Raw genomic sequence first — 26,491 nt, 5'->3', positions numbered from 1 at the left:
CTTAACCTCATGCTTTCTAGTTCCATGCTTTGTTTGGAAAATTTAACTTAACCGCACGATTTCTAGTTCACATGCATTTATTCAGGAAAAAGAAAAGGAAATAAAATAAATTAAAAGCTAGAGCTTATTTCTCCTTTGTGTATACCTACTGACAAATTTTCGGCATAGTTTCAGATCGGGAGAGTTTCTAGGGTTTATTATATGCAGGTTTTCAGTTCTAGGAGTATAGGTACTCGAATTGTCCTTGTTGATGCCCCCTTGGGCTATCAAACCCTCGATCATAGTCCATTACAGACTTAAACGGATCGAGTTCAATTCGAGGGGATACATTTCTCTATGACTAACACGGAGAATAAATTCTCACGAAGACATAGAGCATATGAACCCCAAAAGTTACTTGCTAGGTCTAACACAGAGAATAAATTCTCACGAAGACGTCGCTTTCACTCCCACTTAAAAAGGACAAACTCAATTATAGAGCTTTATGTTATGCAAGTGTTGTGTGTGAGGAGAAATGTTAAAACCTCTAACAAACAAATAAAATAATTAATTCTTAAATATAATAAATAAATAAAATAAAAAATAATAATATATAAAAAAATAATAAGTAATAAAAAATTTGAAAGAAAAGAATTAAAAATTAAATATATGAATTTTTAATTTCTAACTGATAGAGACAATTTACAATTGATTTTAAAGTTTGACTAAATCCCCAGCGGAGTCGCCAAGCTGTCGTAACCGGTTTTCGTCCGGGCACAAAATATTATACTTGGCGGGAAAATTGATGTGAATAAATGGTTTTGAAAATAATTTGGGAGTCGCCATCGGCCTTTTGGGTCAGGTAGGTCGAATACCTAAAAAATATCTTTTAAAAGAGTTTTTAAGAAAACATCAATTAAAAGATAAACTGATCTGCGTTTTAACCAAAAATTCGTTCTTTTTAATAATAAAAAGGGATTCGTGGTCGGTTACGTTTAGGGAAGGATTAGCACCCCTACAACGCCCAAAATTGGTACTTTTTAATTATAAATTGTCTCTATTATTAGAAATTTAAAATTTCAAAATATATTTAATTCATAATCATGTTATTTCAAATTTATTACTATAATTGTAATAAAATCTATTGATTTATATATAAATAAAATATTTATTTATTAAGAAATATCAGAAAAGGACTTCTAGGTGCCTTAAGACAGCTCTTTTCTTCGATATAAAAAAAATAAATAAATATAAAAACATTTTTCTAAAAATAATAATAATAAATAGATTAATATATATAATTTATAAAAGTAAGATGTTTATTTATTTAAAATATCAGAAAATTGACATCGAGTTGCTTTAAGACTGCCCTTTCTTAATATTTAAAAATAAGTAAACATTGTTATCTAATCGAATTAAAAATTTATAATATTGCATTTCATATAAATATTAGTGAATAAAAATATAAATAATAAATATATGAATAAATAAATAAAATACTAATTTAAACATATAAATGATAAAAATATAAAAAATGACCAAAAGAAAATGATATCTAAATTAATGAACCTAACTCGAAATATAAAAATATATTTGATAATAGTGTAAATATCCCTTTATTAATCGGTGATTAGAATAATAATTATTAAAACTACAATGGTTAAATAAGTTATTTTACCTTAAAATATATATAAGCATATCATGTACTAATTATAAAGTAAAAAACTATAAGACCGAATTAGAAGTTTAGGATTTGATTTCAGTGACCAAATTGTAAATTTACAGAACTCAAGAGGACTACGTAAATGGTTTACCCAAATTAGAAATTACACAAACATCCCTCACCAAAACTACGTAGTTTTGGTGAGGGTTTAAATACCCTTTAATTGTCCCAAATAATCCATTTTCCCTCATTTTTCATTTTTTCACTCTCTCTCTTAAAGAGAGAGATGACAATTCTCTCTAAATTCTCTCTAGTCCTCTCTAACCAGAGGTGATCCGGTCATCGGTTGGTCGACTTGCTCCGACGCCGGCAGCCCCCGCCGGCCACCACCCGCGGTGGTCGGAAATATTTTTTTTACACTAAAATTTCTTTTTATTTTTCCTAAACCCGAATCTGAGATTATTTTAACCTAAAGAGCATTTAATCTTAATATATCTACAATAATACCTTCGAACTCCGGTGGTTTCCGGCGACGTTCGGGTTCCTTGCTCCGGTAAGTTTCTTCACGATCTTCTCTTCCTGTTTTGGTGCTTGTTTGTTGGGTATTTTCTCTAGCTTCCTTCTCTTGCTCTCTCTATCGATTCCCCCCTTCTTTTTGCAGGCTCGGTGGTGGCTTTTATAGCCACCACAAAGCTCTCCATGGACCGGGTAATAAGGGGGAGTTCGATGAGTCACCAAACTATGGTGGTGACTCACCTATAGCTTCAACGTGGAGGGGCAGCTGTCGCTGGAAGCTACTGGAAATGCTGCGTGGAGGGGCTGCTGCAGCTGCTGGAAATGCAACGTGGAGATGCTGGAATGGAGAGGTAAAAATGGTGATTACAAAACCCACTAAACATAATTTATAAATCATCTATTAAATTAACAAAAGCTTAGGTGACCCACGTTTTGGAGTCAAATGGGGTTAGGTTCATACATAAATAGACTATATTATACTAGTGGAGGTTAACATGTTTTTTTTATGTAAGAAATATTGTTTATACTCATTAAGTTAATATATATTTATATATAAATGTTTGTTGTACAAATGGTGGCTTTTTATGTCTTGTATTCATGTGCGTGCTATATATATATATGTGTGTGTTGGGCATATAAATGATTATTTCGTATCTCATGAACTCATGCATAATGAATAGCTATATATATGTATGCACCATGCGTGTATCTCATAGTAAATAATAGTTGTTCTATCAAATGAGTTTTACAAAAATTAATCGAAATTTTTTGATGTTAACCCTAATTCCGAAGGTCCATTTTGCAGAAAAGGTCGAAAGTATACCAGTTAAAAAGGTTGAGCGGTTTGCTTAGTTCTGTAGGATTAGTATCTTTGAATATGATTTTCCTTTTTAATCAATTTTAATAATTAAAAATATTTTAATTATAAAGTATAGGAATATAATATGAAAATCGTTTTAAATATAATATGAAAAATAAATTCTTTCAATTTAATGTGTAAAGTCATGAATTTTATTTGATTGTTAAAATACTGATATAATTGCATATATTTTTCGATCGATGTGCATAATATCATCATAAGCATTACTTGACTCGAATTAAAATAAATTGACTAAGGGTAATATTCGATCATTTTAAAATTATCAAAAGAAACTTTGTAATACGTGAATATTTAATCCAGTTTAATATATAGCATTAAGTATTAATACTAGAACTTACATTTTAAATTGGAGCTTCTAGGTTCTTTAATTTTCATAATTTGACACTTTAAGTTAGAAAATGCCTTAATTTACTTTTAGTTTAATTAGGATAAATAAAATTTTGTTTGATTGCATTTTTACAAATCTAAGGCACTGTTTACTTATTAAGGAATTAATAGTATATCTCCCGCGATCGTGCTCAGGGGGTGACTACTGGTAATTCCTTAAATAAGTCGACATCGTTTTCAAAACCACATCATGTATTAAAAAAACAAGACAATATTCGGTTATTAGGCACAATAGCTGATCTCCCGCATTTATGCTCGGGGGCGAATGCTATCGGTCTCGATAAACGAATACCCTTTTCAACTTTGCATTCTTAATGATTTTTAAATTAAATAAAGATCGAATTCAAAATTTCCGATTTTAAATATAGGGTAATCAACTAGGTACCAATATTTGGGCGCTTGTGGGGGTGCTAACCTTCCCCACGCGTAACTGACTCCCGAACCTAATTTCTAGATTTTTGCAGACCCCAAAACTCGGTATTTTATTAAAATAAAATGTTTTATTAAAATCACCCGGTTTTTATGGTGTTCCAATCTCACCTTAAATGATTGGTGGCGACTCCTCACATTTTCGAAATGATTTTCTAATAAAAACCCCGAGTCGATATCGGCTTTTCCCCTCTGGGCGAAAAACGGTTACGACAGCTTGGCGACTCCGCTGGGGACACTTTGTTTTTAAAAACAAATTGAGAGTCGAGCCACGAGTTGGTTACCCTATATTTATTATTTGGAAATTACGAGTTTGATCTTGTTTAATTTATGGTTCATTCTCAAACCCAATTTTCCTAAGTAGGGAGAAACGTCACACCTCACGAGGAGCATTGGGCTTTCTTGTGTGGGTCTGACAAAGTATCTCTGGAAAAAACCCTAAATTGCCTATCCGGATATCAGTTCCGAGGTATGCTTTTAGTGGTATGATCCCCTGAGCTGAACCCGATTTGCAAGTCTGTAATGGGCCAGAATTGGGGGCAACCTTAGCAGGTTGTAAAGATAGCTTGGGAGGCCGTTGCTAGAACCCAACATCATATAAATAATTTAGTAAGCCTACCCCATTAAAGCCAGGTAGATAACTTAGAAGAACTAGATCGTATGATGTTAGGATTTTTAATTTTCTTTGATTATTTCGCATTCGATACTTTAACTTTTTACTAATTATTCTTTGATTTTTTTGAATTATTCTAATATCACTAACTTATTGTGTTGTTTCTTGATTGCATGTATCATTATCATATCGCATCATTTCATAAACGGTATTGATTCCCAAATCACCTAGTTATTATAAAAAAACTTACGGCAACAATGTCTTCCGATGAGACTGAGAATGCAATCAATGTTCAGACCTAGTCTGAATACGGACAGGCACGGTCCGGGGACAGCCTTGTCACTACCGAAGATCCAATTTTTTCAGAAAAGGTAATTATCCGAGTCAGGCAGGCACATTGGGCAGAGTTATCAAGAATTTGGTCCACCTGGGATCATAATGAGAAGATACTATTCAGAGGGATATAGGCGACATCGTAGAGCTACTGAGAGTACCAATAGATTCAGTGGTGGTTCAAGCCCTTGCTGAGTGTTGGAATCCAACTTACAGGTGTTTCACTTTCGGTAAAGTAGACATGACCCCTACCTTGGAGGAGTATACTGCTTTGCTGAACATCCCGGATGTTAGAAGAAATTCTATTTACACCAAGGCAATTCGACCTAAGGGGTTCATAACCAAAATGATCATGCTGACAAGAAAGACCAAGGAGTGGGTCGAAGAATACATTCATGATGAGGGGATCTCCTGGGCTCAGCTAAAAAGTTTAATTTATGAGCAAACACCATCAAAAAGAAGAAGAGATCACTTCACCCTTGCGGTATATGGTTTGGTAATTTTTCCCAGGAATGAGGATCACTTCAACATCGCCTTAATCGATTTCGTCGAAGCTATCGCTAGAAAGAATCCCGCACCAGCCATCCTTGCGGAAACATTCTTGTCACTAAACCAGTGTAGACGATTGGGAGGAGGTCAGTTCACCGGATGTGCTTCAATGTTACTAGTTTGGTGGTGGAGCCACTCCTGGATAGTCGAGAAAGGCTGGGATCGGAGACATCAATCAAATTTTTCACCTCTAGTGGATTTCCTCGATAAATGCTAAATCCCAGAGCGTCGTAAGTGGAAAGACTAGGTTGAAGCTCTCCGTAACATGAAAGATACTGAGATAGTATGGAAGGCTTACTGGTTACCCAAGGAGGACATACTTTACAGGTGTGGTAATGATAGTTTTGTAATGCTGCACGGATTATGGGGAGCGATTGGGTATACTCCGTTAATTGTGCTCAGACAGTTTGGTACCCGTCAGTTCGTACCAGCTACCCACAGCCTGAAGGAGACAGAGTTTTCTTTCTCTACTCCGGGTTACCGAGAACGAATTTCAAAGATATATGCGACTTGGCAAAATCCTCAATGCATGAGCTTCAAGATGATAGAGCCTGTATTCACGCCGACCTATGAGGTTTGGAGGTCACAGAGAATTAATAACAATACACGTAAGCCAAATTTAGAGGACAAATTGACTATGGAAGAGTGATTGAGAAGGCCCCCGACAGAAGCCGAGCTGTTAAAAGAGGAAATGCGACTGATGAATTTGGAGAGAGAAAAAGAGCAGAGAAGCTTTTCGGATGAGAAGACAATATGGGAACTCGAAATGATTAAGAAGGACGGAGTGATAAAATAATTGGCCAAAGAGAAAGAGAAGGTCCAGGAGAATTTTGATGCGCTAAACCAAGATTTTCGGGCCTTAGAGAAGAATATGAGAGCCCAAGGTCTACATCATACTGTTAAGACCCTAAAGATAAAACTCGATAGGGTAGAAAGAAGTGCAAGAAGAGGCCAAGAAGAAAAGAAACGAGCACTACAACACGCTCGGAAACTGAGAGAGCAAAGAGATGAGGCTAACCAAGAACTAGCACAGAGGCGAGCAAAGATTGAACAGCTCGAAACACAACTGCTTAATATTGAGGAGACTTTTCGAAACCCTCACAAAAGTCTTCAAAAAGAAAATGAAATGTTAAAGAAGAAGATAGTGGAGCTAGAAGGAGCAAGGTTGATCCACTCATCCGCACAAGAGATAACCATGCAAGAAAACGAGGCCTTAAAAGCAAAGATTGCTGAATTAGAAGTCATAGTGCATAGATGCCATCAACGAATCCAACAGCTAGAAGAAAGCCGACCATTAACTAATCCAGAGCTTGGAATTGCTCTACGGCAGGCTCAGGACACCATTGAAATGCAACATGAAGCAATGGAGAGAGCAGTGGATCAGGCCCGCAATGTAGCTCATCAAGTCTACGAATTATCTGAAGAAGCGGCAGCTTTAAGAGTTTTCGTGGTTCTAGAATCAGAGGAAGAACGACGCATCATGGGATTGATGATAGAGCTCGAGAGATTAGGGAATAGGCAAGATTCTACATTTAATACTCGTGTTGATATAATCTCTTTGCCTAAGTGCTTAGATTGTGTGTTGTTGAGTACCTTTTATATAAACTATATTATTTTGGAATCAATATCATGTTACATTTGCGTTTGCATTTTCATATGTTTTTTTTTTCAAAATCTTAATGATAACATTATAATAATTCATTCATTGAAATTCACCAAATAATAAAATACAATTTCCAATCATTTGTAGTTATCCTGGCATACACCTCACACCCATACGGTACTCTTCAATCAACCAAGAAAATGGAAGACAAGATCACACAAATAAAAAAAACTCAGCTTGAAATACAAGAGAGTTTTAAGAAAACGCAAGAGGATATGCATGAACAGATGGTAAAGTCTCAAGACGACATGATGGCAAAACTGGTTAGTTTGCTACAAGGAAATAGTATAATCCGAGAAGAGACTCCAGTTATCGTCATGCTATTGAGGAACCGTTATATCCCCTGGCTTCACACCACCGCATGTCCATGCACAACAAACCACGGTCGTCCAACCGAATAAAATACAAGTGAACCTACCTGGCTCTTCTACAAACCCGCAACCAATTAAATATGTCCCTGATTTAGATGAGGAAGACAAAAAAGAACAGGATAAGGAGATTAAGAAGAATGGGAACAAATGAAACATGAATTCTGAGCTATGAAAGAAGATGCTAGCCTATATGGAATTGACGCCAGAGAGCTAAGTCTGGTCCCTGATTTATTACTGCCACCGAAGTTTAAAGTTCCAGACTTCGAGAAATTTGATGGCACTAGTTGTCCTTCTTCACACATTACCATGTTTTGCAGAAAAATGACAGGCTATGTGGGAAATGATCAGCTATTAATTCATTGCTTTCAAGAAAGCCTGGCAGGCTCAGCAATCCGTTGGTACAATCAGCTAAGTCGGGATCAAATTAAATCCTGGAAGGATTTGGCTAAGGTTTTTCTAGAGCAATATAAGAACGTAAAAGATGTGAGGCCAAACCGAATTCTGTTACAGACCATGGAAAAAAGATCCAATGAAAGCTTTAGGCAATATGCCCAAAGGTGGAAAGATGTAGTTGTGCAAGTTCATCCACCATTAGAGGAGGAAGAAACTAATATGTTCTTTGTAAATACTCTGAGGACCCCGTTCTTTGGACATCTTATTGGAAATTCGTCCTAGAATTTACTGATATAGTCAATGCAGGAGAAATGATCAAAATGGCGATAAAAAATGGGAAGCTAGACGGGGGAGAATCTAGCCGAAAGCCTCCAGCAAGAAGAAAGGATAATGAGGTTAGTAATGTGAAGAAATATGATTCTAATAACATTACAGTATCTCGACCACAAGCCACTGTATCGTCAGCACTAAATTCTATCCAGCAAGGGACGAAAGAACCGAGATAGAAAAGGGAAAGGGTTCAATTTGACCCTATCCCCATGACTTATAAAGAACTATTCCAAATCATGTATGACAAACATGTGGTTTCACCTTACCACACTTCTCCAATACAACCTCCTTATCCAAAATGGTTTGACATTAATGCTCAATGTGAATATCATGCAGGGGCATCGGGGCATTCAATTGAAAATTGTCTGGCCTTTAAAAAGTTGGTGCAGAGATTAAGACAAAGAAATATCATCAACTTCGGTGACAGTGAGCAACCCAATGTGGCTCAAACCTACTACCGAACCATGCAGGGACAGGGGTTAATGCTGTTATTGAAGAAAAAAGGAACGGAGTCATAATCAAAGTCAATGAAGTGAAGTTACCCATGCATTGGGTATGGGGACAAATGGTCAAAGTAGGTTGGTTAACCTTTAATGCTAACGAGAATAAGCATGCTTGCCCCTACCACCATTGTGAGGATCATGTCATTCAAAATTGTGATGAGTTCAAGGCCTTGGTTCAAAAGTTGATGGATAGTAAAGACATGGAATTTTACCATGAAGCTACGAAAGAGAAAGAGATAGAGATTTGTGCTTCCGAAGGCACATCCAAGGGAGTTTACAATACTAATTGCCCTTTAGTCATCACACCGAAAGCTCAGACTATGGAAAGGTTAATCCCAAAACTGGTGATCACGCCTCTGTCGTCCTTTCCTTATAAAGACAACAAGCAGGTTCCTTGGAGGTATGGATTCCAACTAGAGAATATTGATAGTTCAGAGGCTGTTAAGGAAGAGGTGGATGAGGTAGGCCACTTCACCAGAAGTGGGAGATGTTATTCTCCCAACCAGACTAGTGAACTCGAGAAAAGAGCGGCCGTTGATAAAGAAAAAAGGGTTGAGATATTGTTGAAAATGATGAGCCAATAATTAATGAGTCGGTAACTGAGAACGAGGCCGTGGAGTTTTTAAAATTTTTGAAGCATAGCGAGTACAACATTGTCGAACAACTACACAAGTTGCCAGCTCGTATCTCGATCCTGGCTTTACTATTAAGTTCTGAGGCACATCGAAATGCCTTGTTAAAAGTCTTGAATCAAACTTTCATACCGAAAGATGTGCCAGTAGAAAAGATAGATCAACTAGTTACTAATATTCAGGCGGATAACTTTATCTCTTTCTCTGATGATGAGATCTCGTCCGGGATGATGGGCAACCCCAAAGCCCTACATATTACCATTAGGTGCAAGGGACATGTGTTATCACGAGTACTAATCGACAACGGCTCTGCCCTGAATGTGATGCCATTAGTGACATTGAAGAAACTACCAGTCGATAGTACACACATGAAAAATTGCCAAAGCATCGTTCGAGCTTTTGACGGAACGAAGAGGGAGGTACTAGGGAAGATCGATGTTCCTTTAACCATAGGTCCAGCAACCTACGAGGTCGAATTCCTTGTAATGGATTTAATGCCCTCCTATAACTGCTTGTTAGGAAGGCCTTGGATCCACCAGGAAGAGCTGTGCCATCCACTCTGCATCAGAAACTCAAATTTGTAATTGAGGGGAGACTGGTATGCCTTAATGCCGAGGAAGATATCATTTCTTCTATATCTACTACCGCTCCATATGTCGAAGTAGATGATGATGCTGTCGAGTGCTCTTTCAGAGCCCTGGAATTAATTAATGCCACATTTGTTGCCGAAAGAAAGAAAATTCCAAAGCCTATGTTATCCAACTGTACCAAAATGGAGCTGAAGATGACTCTGGGAAGAGGAGCCAAGGTTGGAAGAGGGTTGGGGAGTCACTTACAGGGAAATATTAGTCCAGTTTTTCCCGGTATTAAACGAGATCGTTTTGGTCTGGGATATCGCCCAACCTTAAAGGAAAAGTTGAAAAATGTTCAAAAGAGCCAGAAAAGAGGAAAGCCAAGTTAGCCGGGGAGGATATTAAATGGGAGCCCATGATTGTTCCACCACTACGTAATACCTTTATATTTGGGTGCCACATGTTTCAGGGGGCCCGATCATCCAAAGAACCTGTTATTGAAATTGCCCTGAGGGATTTGGGCATAAATGTGATATCAGAGGAAGGAAACGAAGACGGAATGGCTATGGGCATATACCCCGCACTACCAGGCTTTGTGCTAAACAATTGGACTGCAGAAGAATTACCTGTAGTTTACAAAACTGTTTCAGAGTAATGCACAAAAACTTTCCCTATTGTCTAAGCCCCGGGACAATATGTGATCTTCTGTAAGGGGTTAATCTATCTGTTTTTTTATGAATGATGCATTCCTGTTAATTCACGAAATGACAAACATCATCCTTTGTATTTTTTTCTCCTTATTTATTTATTTATTTATTATATATTATTATTTCATTCTATTTTGATATGGGATAGATTCTCATGTATTTGTATATGTATATATATCCTCTCATTCGTTATTCTTTCAGGACCTATGGTATCAATAGTATGAATGCTGATGACTCTGACCCGAAGATAGATTCCGAGCTGCCCATATGTCAAGCGGAAGTTGGAGATTATGATAATGATGAGGAAAATGACTTACCTTCTGAACTACTAAAAATGGTAGAGAGAGAAGATAAACAAATTATGCCTCATGGAGAGACCATTGAGATCTTGAATATGGGATCAGATAAAGTCAAAAAGGAGATAAAAATTGGCACTATCATATCTACTAAGGGACGACAAAGTCTATTGAGCTACTTCAAGAGTACAAAGATGTGTTTGCTTGGTCGTATGAGGACATGCCAGGTTTAGACACTGAGTTGGTGGTACATAAGTTGCCAATAAAGCCCGAATGTAAACCGGTACAACAAAAGCTCAGAATGATGCAACCCGAAATGCTACTTAAGATTAAAGAAGCAGTAAAGAAGCAATTTGATGCTGGGTTCCTGAAAGTATCCAAGTATCCAGAATGGGTAGCAAACGTCGTTCCAGTACCAAAGAAAGATGGGAAAGTCCGCATGTGCGTCGACTACAGAGATCTTAATCGGGCCAGTCCGAAAGATAATTTCCCCCTGCCACACATAGATACCCTGGTGGACAATACGGCTGGAAACTTTCTCTTTTTGTTTATGGATGGGTTTTCAGGTTACAATCAAATAAAGATGCATCCAGATGATATGGAAAAAACTACGTTTGTCACTATGTGGGGCACGTTCTGTTACAAGGTGATGCCGTTTGGGATAAAGAATGCAGGGGCAACCTATCAAAGGGCCATGGTAACACTATTTCACGACATGATGCATAAAGAAATAAGGTCTACATCGATGATATGATTTTAAAGCTAAAACAGAGGAAGAACACATCGAGAATCTGAGGAAACTCTTCCAAAGATTAAGGAAATGTCAGTTAAAACTCAATCCAAGCAAGTGTACCTTCGGGGTAATATCTGGAAAACTTTTAGGGTTTGTAGTAAGCAAAAAAGGGATTGAAGTAGATCCTGACAAAGTCAAAGCTATTCAGGATTTACCACCCCCACAAACACAAAAAGAAGTTCGAGGATTCCTGGGAAGATTAAACTATATTTCCTGATTTATTTCGCAATTAACTGAGAAGTGCGATCCCATTTTTCGTCTTCTCCGTAAAAATAACCCAGGGGTATGGAATGATGATTACCAAGGAGCTTTTGAAGCAATAAAATGATATTTGTCGAATGCTCCAGTCTTAATGCCACCAATATCAGTCAAACTATTAATCCTCTACTTATCAATCTTTGAGAATTCAATGGTGTGCGTATTAGGGCAACATGATCAAACTGAGAAAAGAGAAAGAGCAATTTATTACCTCAGCAAAAAGTTCACTGATTGTGAGGCAAGGTACTCGCCAATAGAAAAGTTGTGTTGTGCTTTAGTTTGGATGACCCGAAGGCTCAGGCAGTATATGTTGTATCACACTACTTGGCTGATATCTAAACTTAATCCTCTGAAATATCTAATGGGTGTACTTGCTTTATCTGGAAGATTGGCTCGTTGGCAAATCTTATTGTCTGAATTTGACATCCAATATGTAAGCCAAAAAGCAGTTAAAGGAAGTGTTGTGGCCGATTTCATTGCAAGTAGGGATTCTGAAGAGTATGAACCACTGAACTTTGATTTTCCAGACGAAGATTTAATGGTTATTTCAACTGAAGAGACAGTTTCCTCTAATAATGAACAGTGGAAGATGAATTTCGATGGTGCCTCGAATGCCTTGGGGCACGGGATTGGGGCAATTCTCGTCTCACCTGGTGGAAAACACTATCCTTTCACCAGCCGATTGAATTTTGATTGCACAAATAACATGGCCGAGTATGAAGCATGTATTCTGGGTCTTAGAGCGGCAATTGAGCGTAAAGTGAAAACACTTAAAGTATACGAGGATTCAACACTAGTAATTTATCAACTCAGAGGTGAATGGGAAACAAAGGATACGAAGTTGGTGGAATACCGTAAGTTGGTCATAGAGCTCATTAAAGAATTCGAGAGAGTGACATTTCATTATCTTCCCAGAGAAGAGAATCAAATGGCGGATGCTCTGGCCACTTTGGCAGCAGCCTACAAAGTAAATGGATATTCAAGCATGATGCCTATTATGATGCAAGCTTACGGGTATCCAGCCCATTGCTATAACATAGAAGAGGAAAATGATGGAAATCCCTGGTATTACGGCATCATGCAATACATTAAATATCAAAGCTACCCTGAGCATGCCAATGAGAATGACAAAAGAACTATTCGAAGAATTGCGGTAGGGTACGTGCTTGATGGTGATATCTTGTACAGGAAGAGTCATGATCAGGTATTGTTGCGATGTGTGGATGCCAAAGAAGCCAGAACAATTATTGAAGAAGTGCATGAAGGAGTATGTGGTACTCATGCTAATGGACATACAATGGCTAAACAAATAATGAGATTTGGATATTATTGGTCAACCTTGGAAATTGATTGTATCAATTTCTCCAGAAAATGTCACAAATGCCAGATTTATGGAGATAAGCTCCACACCCCTCCTCATTCATTGCACGTAATGACTGATCCATGGCCATTCTCTATGTGGGGCATGGATGTAATTGGGCAAATTTCACCCAAAGCTTCTAATGGCCATCGTTTCATATTTGTGCCAATAGACTACTTCACTAAGTGGGTAGAAGCGGCCTCCTATGCAAATGTCACTCAGTCAACAGTTTGCAAGTTCTTAAAGAGAGAAATTATATGTCGGTATGGGCTACCAGAAAGGATCATCACCGATAATGCCTTGAATTTAAATAATAAGATGATGGAGTCAGTATGTAAACAGTTCTAGATTAAACATCATAATTCCACCACTTATCGCCCAAACATGAATGGAGCAGTAGAGGCAGCCAATAAGAACATCAAGAGGCTGATACAGAAAATGACTGAGACTTATAGAGACTGGCATGAGAAGCTGTCATTCACTTTGTTTGCCTATCGAACTTCAGTAAGGACGTCCACTGGGGCAACTCCATTTTCTTTAGTTTATGGGATGGAGGCTGTGTTACCCATCGAGGTGGAGATTCCGTCACTACGAGTGCTGTCAGAACTTAAGCTAGATGAAGCAGAATGGGTGCAAGCTAGGTATGATCAGTTGAACCTGATTGAGGAAAAAAGATTAAAAACTATCGGTCACGGGAAATGTACCAGAAACGTATGATAAGGGCACATAATAAAAAGGTTCGTCCACGAGAGTTTAAAGAATGAGACTTGGTGCTAAGAAAGATTTTGTCAATTCAGAAAGACTTTCGAGGTAAATGGATGCCAAATTGGGAAGGACCTTATATGGTAAAGAAGGCTTTTTCTGGAGGAGCTTTGATCCTCACCGAGATGGATGGACCAGAGTTACCTAACCCTGTGAATGCTGATGCAGTCAAGAAGTATTTCGCCTGAAAAAAATATATGAAAAAGACTAAAAAATGAAAAAGAAAATAATAAAAGGAGGGTTCAAGATGAAAACCCGTAAAGGGCGCCTTGAAACCAGAGAAGGTCTCAGGTTGAAAACCCGTAAAGGGCGGCTTGAGAATTGTGTAAATTCAGAATTTGTGCATGGCAGAGCTGAATTAGTTTTGAAAGCTTGAAATGGTAGTCATGTATTAGGACTGGAAATCGAAGAGCTTGGGTAACAAGAAAGTAAATGAGATTCAAACACTGGCTTATGGCATTCAATAGTTGGGAATTTGGCAGTATAGGGGGAACTTCACACCCTTACGCATTACCACAATCCTCAAGATCCCCCTGACAGAAGCTACACTCGGGTCCTCTTACGGCGTGCCAGTTCAAAAACATTCGTACTATTGATGTCTGATGATGCCTACTGTGTTTTCTTTTGATTATTCCAGTTAAACGTTTGTCATGTATTCATAAAAAAAACTCTTTATTTATAAAAAAACATATAGATTATCTCGGGAAACATGAGATCATTATGCATTATTATGCAAAAAGTTTTGGAAAATGCAGATATTCCGAAGCTGAAAATGGTTTTAGAATAAGGCTTACACAATGTCAGGCCATAAGAAGTTAAAGCCTTGGGATACACGTGATTGCTCAACAATGTGGGATAACGAAAGAGGTTTTATCACTGATTAAATAACGGGTCATGAGAAGCACATGGGTTCTAAGAGTAAAGAGAATCAGAGTCAGGCTCAACCAAAGACTTTCCAATTAGGTTTTTCGATCAAGATGAATTGTTTTGATTTTTTTATGCCCAAATCAGTCTGAGTGCAAGGACGTTAACAAAAGAAAATTCTCGCTTGAAAAGAAAATACCCTCAAAATAACTGCATCATTGCAACATTTTAGGCATAAACAGGATCATGATATAAAATGCATAATAATGAGTGTTTGCAGGTTCTCTTAAAAGAAAGGACAGAGATGTAAAGACCCAACATAGAAATCACCAATTCGAATTTCCATGTTTAGTCGTGGCGAGACAAGCTTCCACAAAAGAAATCTCTTCAAAAAAATTATCATCCCAAGACTTTCAGGTATGATGTTTTAGAATCCTCAAACATATACTAATAAAGGTTAATGTTTAATTTTCAGGTTTGATCTCAATTCAATGGATCAATTCCTCCAGATCTGATATTCCATTTAGAATATGATATTCCCTTCAGAGTAAGCGGAACATGTCTCTCTTTCCAAGATTTGATATTCCCTTCAGAGTAAGTGGAACAAGTCTTCCTCGATTCAATGGATCAACTCCTCCAGATCTGATATTCCCTTCAGAATAAGCGAAACAGGTCTCTCTTTCAAGATTTGATATTCCCTTCAGAGTAAGTGGAACAAGTTTACCTCGATTCAATGAATCAACTCCCCCAGATCTGATATTCCCTTCAGAGTAAGCGGAACAGGTCTCTCTTATCCAAGATTTGATATTCCCTTCAGAGTAAGTGGAACAAGTCTACCCTGATTCAATGGATCAATTCCCCCATATCTGATATTCCCTTCAGAGTAAGTGGAACAAGTCTATCCTGATTCAATGGATCAATTCCCCCAGATATGATATTCCCTTCAGAGTAAGCGGAACATGTCTCTTTTTTCCAAGATTTGATATTCCATTTAGAGTAGGTGGAACAAGTCTTCCTAGATTCAATGGATTAACTCCCCAAAATATGATATTCCCTTCAGAGTAAGTGGAACATATCTCTTTTTTCCAAGATTTGATATTCCCTTCAGAGTAAGTGGAACAAGTCTACCCTGATTCAATATTCCCTGAAGAAAAGTGGAATGGATCAACATCCCCAGATCTGATATTCCCTGAGTGACACGGAACAGATCCCTCATCATATTTCAAACCATGAAGTTGACCGGACGAAAAACGCATTGTCTCTTTGTCTTTGCCCTATTCTTGTTAACACAAGAATGGACAAAGAGGGGAAGTTGTAGACACTCGTTTTTCATCCCATATATTATAATAATAATAATAATACTTTATTATTATTAATTAATATTTTTATTTTTATTTTTTTACAGATCCAATTACAATAGTTGGGACATAATTACAAAAGGGTCATTTGTCCTTGAACCCCAAACCAACTACAACAGCCCAATAACCCTTAAGCCTAATATTGCATTCTAATTAGGTGGCCTAAAACCAATTAGGGTTTCTTCTATATAGCATCAACCTCCATTTCATCTCAGCCGCACGATCAAGTTAGAGATGGACGGTCTGAATCAACCCTCAGTTAAGATTTCCCCCTTGGATGCTGTCGTCGCCTTGCAAGAGCCAGCTGGATTCAAAAGTCAAACATCAAGACCAAGACAAACCCATGATTTCAATCTATTTTTTACTTCACTCATTATGTTTCAGGAAAAAAAGAAAGTGAAAAATAATGTAAAATCGTTTATATAACCCAAACATGAAAAATGTAAAGGAGGAAGAGGAGGAGATTCCCGGATTGGAAAAGCAATAAAACAACAGAGTTTGTTAAGGTTTCCTCTTATCATGGTTTCGTTTTTTTAAAGCATTTTTTGTGTGTGCATGTGTTATTTCGAAACAAAAATAGAGTAAAAGAAGAGAGTTTTCATTACCTCGTGCTTGTGGTCTCGTCGTCAGAGTTGAGTGTCGATTTAGATTCTTAAGGTTTTTGTTTTGGTTCTAGGTTGTGTGAAACAAGAAGTTAGGTTCAGTCTAAGTCAGGTTTGAGAGAAAGTAGTGTTGATTTATAGCGTGTGGTGGTCGGTGTTTTAGGGTTTGGTTCTCGACTGAACCGGGGCATAGGAGAGCGTGTTTGCTGTTTTGAAGAAAGAAGATAAGGGTGAATCAGGCGGCTGTGTGAGTTTAGTTTAATAAGGCTAGGTTTAGTTTATGATTAAAATAATATATATATTAATTCATCATAATGCAACATTTCATAGTTGTTTTCACGTGTTTTGCAAAAAGGGAGGGGTAAATTATGTGACTAATCATTTGAGTTTCAATGTATTCTATTCGGGTCTTTAGTTTTTTTTAGTTTCTGTTGGTAGTTCCCAAATTTTTGTGTAATTCGTTTTAGCCCTTAGTCTTAGATAATTTAAATCTTCATTAATTTATGCATTGGGCATGTTATTTTCGAAGTATTTTATTTTAATCCCATGTATGTAGATTTTATTCTGATTTACAAGGCTTGTAATATTATTTAATTACATTTTAGTCCTCTGTTTGTTAATGGGTAAATTGTGACTTTAGTACCTAAAGTATGAGTCTGTTTATGATACATAAGTTATTGTTTATTGGCTAAGTTCATTGTTTTCTAAGTATGTTTATCTTTTAATTCATGTCTCGGTTGTTTTTTTTATGCGCATGTGTATGTTAATTTCATGAGTATTTTTTTTTGTATTTAATTGTGTATAACTAATTAATTAATTCGTTGATATGGAAAATATCCATGAATGTTATGTTAAGATGTTTATAAGTTTACCTTTAAGTTTTATGTATGTATTTGCATGTTATATTATTAACCCCATAATAGTATATTTATGGTTGTTAATTAATATAGTATAAAAGATGAATCTTTTCTTTATTAAACCCACTAAACATAATTTATAAATCATCTATTAAATTACCAAAAGCTTAGGTGACCCACATTTTGGAGTCAAATGGGGTTAGGTTCATACATAAATAGACTATATTATACTAGTGGAGGTTAACATGTTTTTTTTATGTAAGAAATATTGTTTATACTCATTAAGTTAATATATATTTATATATAAATGTTTGTTGTATAAATGGTGGCTTTTTATGTCTTGTATTCATGTGCGTGCTATATATATATGTGTGTGTTGGGCATATAAATGATTATTTCGTATCTCATGAACTCATGCATAATGAATAGCTATATATATGTATGCACCATGCGTGTATCTCATAGTAAATAATAGTTGTTCTATCAAATGAGTTTTACAAAAATTAATCGAAAATTTTTGATGTTAACCCTAATTCCGAAGGTCCATTTTGCAGAAAAGGTCGAAAGTATACCAGTTAAAAAGGTTGAGCGGTTTGCTTAGTTCTGTAGGATTAGTATCTTTGAATATGATTTTCATTTTTAATCAATTTTAATAATTAAAAATATTTTAATTATAAAGTATAGGAATATAATATGAAAATCGTTTTAAATATAATATGAAAAATAAATTCTTTCAATTTAATGTGTAAAGTCATATGAATTTTATTTGATTGTTAAAATACTGATATAATTGCATATATTTTTGATCGATCTGCATAATATCATCATAAGCATTACTTGACTCGAATTAAAATAAATTGACTAAGGGTAATATTCGATCATTTTAAAATTATCGAAAGAAACTTTGTAATACATGAATATTTAATCCAGTTTAATATATAGCATTAAGTATTAATACTAGAACTTACATTTTAAATTGGAGCTTCTAGGTTCTTTAATTTTCATAATTTGACACTTTAAGTTAGAAAATGCCTTAATTTACTTTTAGTTTAATTAGGATAAATAAAATTTTGTTTGATTGCATTTTTTACAAATCTAAGGCACTGTTTACTTATTAAAGAATTAATAGTATATCTCCCGCGATCGTGCTCAGGGGGTGACTACTGGTAATTCCTTGAATAAGTCGACATCCTTTTCAAAACCACATCATGTATTAAAAAAAACAAGGCAATATTCGGTTATTAGGCACAATAGTGATCTCCCGTATTTATGCTCAGGGGCGAATGCTATCGGTCTCGATAAACGAATACCCTTTTCAACTTTGCATCCTTAATGATTTTTAAATTAAATAAAGATCGAATTCAAAATTTCCGATTTTAAATATAGGGTAATCAACTAGGTACCAATTTTTGGGCGCTTGTGGGGGTGCTAATCCTTCCCCACGCGTAACTGACTCCCGAACCTAATTTCTAGATTTTCGCAGACCCCAAAACTCAGTATTTTATTAAAATAAAATATTTTATTAAAATCACCCGGTTTTTATGGTGTTCCAATCTCACCTTAAATGATTGGTGGCGACTCCTCACATTTTCGAAATGATTTTCTAATAAAAACCCTGAGTCGATATCGGCTTTTCCCCTTGGGCGAAAAACGGTTACGACAATCCCCTTCCGAGGAAGGATTCTTGTGTAAATGATGATGTAGGTATTGTAAATTCAAATGACGTTAGACATGACGTTGGAGAACCATCATCAAAGGAAGAAATGAAAGATGAGGAAACTTACGATCCCCTCGAGAATCCAACCATTGAAGAAAGGGAAGTATCTTTCCTAAGAGAGTACAACTATGTCAACGATGGTGAAATTATAGGTGATCCATCCAAAGAGGTAACAACTCGATCTTCTCTTAGAAATATATAAATTATGTTGCATTTATTTCATGCATAGAGCCTAAGAATATTAAAAAAGCATTAAATGATGAAAATTGGATAATGGCTATGCAAGAAGAATTAAATCAATTTGAGAGAAGTAGAGTATGAATATTAATTGAAAGGTCTAGTAATAAATCTATGTAGGTACTAAATGGGTATTTAGGAATAAGCTTGAAGAAAGTGGTAACATAGCGAGGAACAAGTCTAGACTTGTTACTCAAGGGTATACTCAAGAAGAAGGCATAGACTATGATGAAACATACGCTCCCGTAGCTAGGATGGAAGCAATTAGAATGATATTAGCATTTGCATGTCTCAATAAATTCAAACTACATCAAATGGATGTTAAAAGTGCATTTTTAAATGGTTTTATAAATGAAGAAGTGTATGTGGAACAACCTCCTGGTTTTGAAGATTCAAAATTTCCAGATCATGATTTTAAATTGACAAAAACACTTTATGGTTTAAAACAAGCTCCTAGAGCTTGGTAAGAAAGACTGCCAAACTTTTTAATTGAAAAAGGTTTTTCAAAAGGGAAGGTTGACACTACATTTTTTTTAAAGCATAAAGGTAAAGATTTATTAGTAGTTCGAATTTATGTTGATGATATAATATTTGGCTCTACTAATGATGCTCTTTGCCAAGAATTTTCTAAGCTGATGCAAAGTGAATTTGAGATGAGCATGATGGGGGAGCTCTCATTTTTCTTGGGACTCCAAATCAAGCAAAGAAATGATGGCATCTTCATCAATCAAGCTAAGTACGTCAAGGATATGCTCAAGAAGTTTGGACTGAAAAATGGGAAACCTCATGCCACTCCAATGAGCTCATCAACAAAGCTTGACAAATATGAATGAGGTAAATGTGGATGTTAAATTGTATAGGTCAATGATTGGCTCTTTGCTCTATCTAATAGCAAGTAGACCAGATATTATGCTTAGTGTTTGCTTATGTGCTAGATTTCAATCATGCCCTAAGGAATCACATTTACTAGTCGTTAAGAGGATCTTTAGATACCTTAAGGAGACTCCTAGCTTAAGACTTTGGTATCCTAGAGACTCTAGCTTTAGCTCGCATACCTTCTCAGATGCGGATTATGGATGATACAAATTAGATAGGAAAAAACCTCTGGTACTTGTCAATTCCTAGGAAATATGGTGATTTCTTGGTTTTCAAAGAAACAAAATTGTGTTGCTTTATCTACCACTGAAGTGGAATACATTTCAGCCAGTAGTTGTTGTGCACAAGTTTTATGGATAAAACAACAACTTTTTGATTATGGAATTGAATTAAGTACCATACCTATCAAGTGTGACAATACTAGTGCTATTTGTCTCACTAAAAATCCCATCAAACACTCTACAAATAAGCATATTGAAATTAGAAATCACTTCATTAGAGACCATGTCGCTAAGGAAGATGTAGTTCTAGAATTTGTTGATACTTTGCACCAATTAGTGGATATCTTTACAAAACCTTTAGACAAAGAAAGATTTTGGACACTTAGGAGAGAATTAGGTTTAATTGACCTATCTTCACTTAGTGTTTAAAATAATTTTAGCACTTTTAAATTAGATTTGAAAATGCTTATAAAATAACATTTTTGAATGCATTCTATGCTAATAGTTAGGCGGAGTTTATGATATTTGGTGAGAATTAATTATATGCTCAAATGTAGTTTAATGATAAAATTGATTGATTGAACATGATTAATTTTCAATATATGAGTTGCCAATACCACTAGAGCTAAATATTTTAGCATTTTAAGTGTTTAAAATAGATTTTTGACATTTTTGTGCATAATGCATCGATACACTATCCAGTGCATCGATGCATCCTATGAAAGTGCATCGATACATCATGAAGATGCACCAATGCACTCCTTGAATGTGCACCGATGCAATCAGTAGTGCATCGATACACCCATCAGGTTTTGGGTATTAAAACCCTATTTCTTCTTTATTCTCTCAAAGCCCTTAAAACTACTCAAACTGGCTATTCCCTCTCTTTTCACTCAAAATATTTTATTTGCCTCAAATCAACATATTTTTGTTGGATTTTGATCATTTTCAACTCCAAATCCTGCTTGCATCATTAAATCGTGCAAAACAACATCACATTCCTCTCAATCTGAAATTTCAAGGTAAATTTTTCTAAAACCCATGTTTTATTGAATTTTGAACTTAAAACTAGTTTTAATTAGTTCTAGGATGAACATTACATTGGGCATTGATTATTTAGTGTTTAGAAACTAAATTTTACAACCAATTTCGTCAAAAACACTCATTTTAATTTTTTTTTGAAAATTTTGAAATAAAAAAATTATATTATTTCAAAAATCATTGTTTTAATTTAGATGTTTTTTATTCAATTATGTTGTTTCTATGAAAACTATACATGCTATAAATTTTTAGACATTATTTTCAAAATAGTTTTCAAAACTTTGCCCATTAGGATTTGGTTTAGAGAATCTTGAAATATTACGGACTCAATTGAGTTTTGGGATTGATTGAATTGCATACATGTGTTTTTAATATGCAGGTTACCTATCTGTAAACCATGCCAAACCCTATACGACCTAGGTCCTCTTCAATTTGATCAAACTGCCCTCCTATTCCTCATCCACCACAAAATCCAAACCTAAACGAACCCGAGTTAACCATTCTTAACTCTTTCTTCAACCAACCCAGTTTTCGTAGAGTTGAATTATATGATAGGTTCGTTAGTCATTTTCAATCCTAACAAATTCGAGAGGAACGTATCCCTTCCATTCAAGCAATGGAAGATATTAACTTTAAATATCTTTATGTTATTCATTCCTGGAAATTTGATAAGTTGTGCCAAATTCAACACATTGTCTATCAACAATTAGTTCGTATTTTTTTTACTCAAATGCGATATGTGTTCAAAATGCTAGTTAAATCGCAACCATAGGCATACTATCCTATCTCTTAGGAGAAGTCATTTTTATCAATTCAAAAACAATTGCTGATGTTTTCAGTTTAGACGATGTTGGGTTAGATAATGAAAAAGATCTTCTGGCTACTCCATATAAGTCTAATGATAGTGTTAGTACCTTACGAACTCATCACGATCGTTTCCTTCATTTGATGATCTCTTGGTGGTTTAGACCATCCGGAGGTAGGTACTCTAAACTTAGAGTCATAGATTTATGGTGGATACATTGTATCCAACATAATAAGAAAATTAATTTTCCACAAATTATCTTTGGTGAGCTTGTCGATACCGTAAACGTTCTTCCTTCCAAAAATGTCAAAACTTTAGTTTACGGGTGTTTTCTTTCTAATTTATTTATCCGACTACGGCTTAAGGTCTCGGTTGACATTCCCATGCCTCTCCAAATCCAAATCAACCTAACTTCCTTAAAGAAAGTTGGATGGAAACAAGATAGGTAACGGGTCAATGGGAATATAGACCCACTGAGCAAACTCCGGGGGCTAGTTCTTCACGAGCTCCTCCTACTCCTAGCTCTTCTCGTGCTCCACCTTCACCAACACCAGCTGCGGACGATGATCCAGAGTTTCAACAACTTATGCAAGATATTGACGATCACGTACCAGACGATGAGCCAGCACCAGAAACAACACAGCAAGAGGAAAAATGCCTCCATATTTTCAATCATTTATGGAGTCATTTGATATGAGGTTTGCTTTCATGGAATCTCAACTGACTGAGTTTCAACAGGAGATGCGTGAACGTATGGATGCTCTCACATTTGAAGTGCGAGCACATTATCCTCCTCTCGATCATCCTACGGACGACTAGACCTTGCCTTGTTTTTGCTTTCGTGGATTTAGAACTTATTGTTTTCACATTTTGAATGTTTGTGGATTATTTATGTTGTTTGGATGTTTAACTTTGAATGCTTGAACTTATAATTATATATTGGTTTTTTAACTTATATTGGTTTGTTAGATTTTTGCATCATTTAGCATATGACCAATTTTACCATTTCACATTCATTTATTATGAATATTGAATTATGAAACTAATGGCTAACCTTTCTCTTGATTGTGATCTTAGCAGCTTACACTATCTTTACAAAAATCAATTGGTTATGTTTTTCAAAAATCTTCTTTAAAAACGTTTTATAGAGTCTTTTTTATTTAACAAAAAGGGGGAGAATTAAGATGTATTATAGTAAGGGGGACTAATAAAATTTTGATTTCAAAAATAATTTTCATAGAAAATCTTAAATTTACTCAAATGTTTTGTTATATCAAAAAGCGGGAGATTGTTGAAAACATTTTGATGTTTTAATATAACAAAGTAAGTTAAATGAATTTTAAGATTTTACAAATGATTTTCTAAGTATGTTTGATACAATTATTCGAATATCAAAATATTACTCCAAGTCTTTCAAAGTTTAATTGCAATCCTTACAAAAGTGTAAAATTGTGTTTTATACTTAAAATATTTTTGAAACAATTTTCACAACGTATTTCGAACCAAAAATGAGCCAAAAATCAAATTTGTGAAGGGATGCACTGATGCACTCATTGATGCATCGATGCACACCCCATTTCGAATGAATTTTATGCATCGATGCACTCAGGATTTTATGGAAACATCGAATGCATTTTATGCGTCGATGCACTCCTGACTTGTTTGAAACATCGAATGCATTTTATGCATCGATGCACTATGTGTTCCAATGGTCGAAATATTTGAATTTTACACTTGAAGCATTGATGCACCTTAACTATGCATCGATGCACACACGCTCCCAATTGATTTTATTAATTGTTTTCACACACTAACGACTCTATTAACTCCACTAATGATCCCCAACGTTCAGAAATGATCCAAGGAGTATTTAAATAAGCTTAGAAGCCATTGATCAACAACAATTATCAAGAATCAAGAGAGAATCAAAGAGAAAGCATCAAACCTCAAGTTTGAGCATTTTCAAGCCTATTTCATTCAATATTCATCTTTGCTTTCAAGAACACTTATTGTACTCAATTGTATTATTCTTGAGTGTTCTTTCTTTGTTCTAGAATTGTGCAAACATCTTTCCTTGTGAGGATTTTCTTGTAAGTTTGCAAAATTTGTATTGTTCTCTTTGGGAGAGAGTGTTCTCAAGAATTTGGGGTATAATTCTTGAGGGATTTGTAAGGTTACTCTTTGTCCTCAAAAGAAAGACAAATTAGTGAATTTGTAGAAAATCCTTAGTGTGAATAGCTAAGGTAGTGGACGTAGACTTTGGTTGAGAAAGTCGAACCACTCTAAATTGATGTGCAAATATTTTCAATTTTCTGCAAAAGCTTCCACCGAATTTTTAATTTCCAATTCACCCCCCTCTTGGCTATATTCTTCGATCGATTAACTCAACAATATTTTCTAACAATTATAGCTTAAACATTAATCAAAATATGATTATTAACTTTTCTACAACAATATCAACCCAAATTACAATTTATGGCCCTTTAGTATCGATACTACCCTATTATGGTATCGATACTACCCTACTATGGTATCGATACCCCCTTCCAGTATCAATACCAATATTAGCTTCGATATAGCCTGGTATCGATACCCTCACCATGGTCTCGATATTAGTACACTAAGGTATCGATACCCCCTTCGGTACCGATACCATAATTAGGTTCGATGTTTCTTGGTATTTATACCCTTACCATGGTATCGATACTACATCGCTCGGTACCGATACTTATTGAATCAATATCGATACTTCTCATATAATTTAGCCCAAGCCTATGGTATCTGTAATGTTCTATAGGTATCGATACCCCTGCTCAGATTTTCTAGTTTTTAACCATAAATTTACCCAAATTTGGTCAATTTTCCCCTTATTTCCCCTTAACAATACTATATAGCACTTCTCTACTTAACCCTACTTCCTTTCCTTCATTTAGACACTTAAAACATCCAATATTCCTCAAGAGCATTTGATTATAAGAATCACACCACAATTTCTAACTTGATATTTCACTCAACCAATGTTTTTATCTTTCATTTACCTTAATGACAAGTCAATTTTATCAACCAACCTCAATAAACCTTCATATATTAACATATCATTATAAAACCTATTTTATAAAATCTCTTTTATTTCCTTTATCTCCTTGTTCTAATCCCATCTAAACCTTCATTTATCTTCCATCATATACAAGGATTCATTAACTAGCAAAAATTGAAGGAATAAGCCATAGATTGAAAACTTACCTTTAAGCTTATAAGAAAATTCTTATACGGGGAAAAGAAGAAGAAATAAAGAAAGAAAGCTTTTTCAACCTAATCTCCTTTTCCATTATTTTTTATACCAATTTAAAATACATTTAAATTATCTTTCATATAAAAGACCAAAATGTCCTCTTAATAATCCATGGTCACAATTTAGTCTTAACCATTAATCGTAACCATTCTCATCTTCCATTATTAATAGAATAAATCCTAATATTTTTGAATCATTTCAATATAGTCCCTAAATCGGTATTTGGAGCATTACATTAAGTCCTTAAATCTAGGTTCCTTAAAATTTAGTCCCTAAACTTTTTAATTTAGGTGAATTCTTGATTTGGTCCTTGCTTTTATGCTTGAGGTTCCATATTAGTTATTTGATCCAATGATTAGTCAAAATTGGTTAGGATTAATATTAGAGACTTCATTTTAAGTTGATTTCATCTTTAGTTATTTAGTTTAGGAGCTTTTTTAATTTGGTTCTCACTTTCATTCCCAAGGTTCCATTTTAATTATTTGATTCAATAAATGGCTAAAATTGGTTAGGATTAATATTAGAAAATTTATTTTAGATTAATTTCATCTTTAGTCTTTTAATTTAAGAGAATTTTTAATTTGGTTCTCGCTTTTGTGCCCAATGTTCCATTTTAATTATTCGATTCAATA

General features: G+C 35.3%; 1 protein-coding gene across 1 annotated transcript; it reads left to right on the top strand.

The window, feature by feature from the left end:
* The first annotated feature begins 6,220 nt into the window (after positions 1–6,220).
* LOC120138291 (testis-specific gene 10 protein-like) lies at positions 6,221–8,058 on the top strand. The gene is made up of 2 exons (XM_039153805.1): positions 6,221–6,926; positions 7,766–8,058. Exons 1-2 carry the CDS (start codon positions 6,221–6,223, stop codon positions 8,056–8,058), a joined length of 999 nt encoding a protein of 332 aa, XP_039009736.1.
* Positions 8,059–26,491: the final 18,433 nt, after the last annotated feature.

This window comes from Hibiscus syriacus, unplaced genomic scaffold, assembly GCF_006381635.1.
Source record: "Hibiscus syriacus cultivar Baekdansim isolate YM2019G1 unplaced genomic scaffold, ASM638163v2 tig00110683_pilon, whole genome shotgun sequence".
NCBI classification, from domain to species: Eukaryota; Viridiplantae; Streptophyta; class Magnoliopsida; order Malvales; family Malvaceae; genus Hibiscus; species Hibiscus syriacus.
This window is presented reverse-complemented; position numbering and strand designations above follow the sequence as displayed.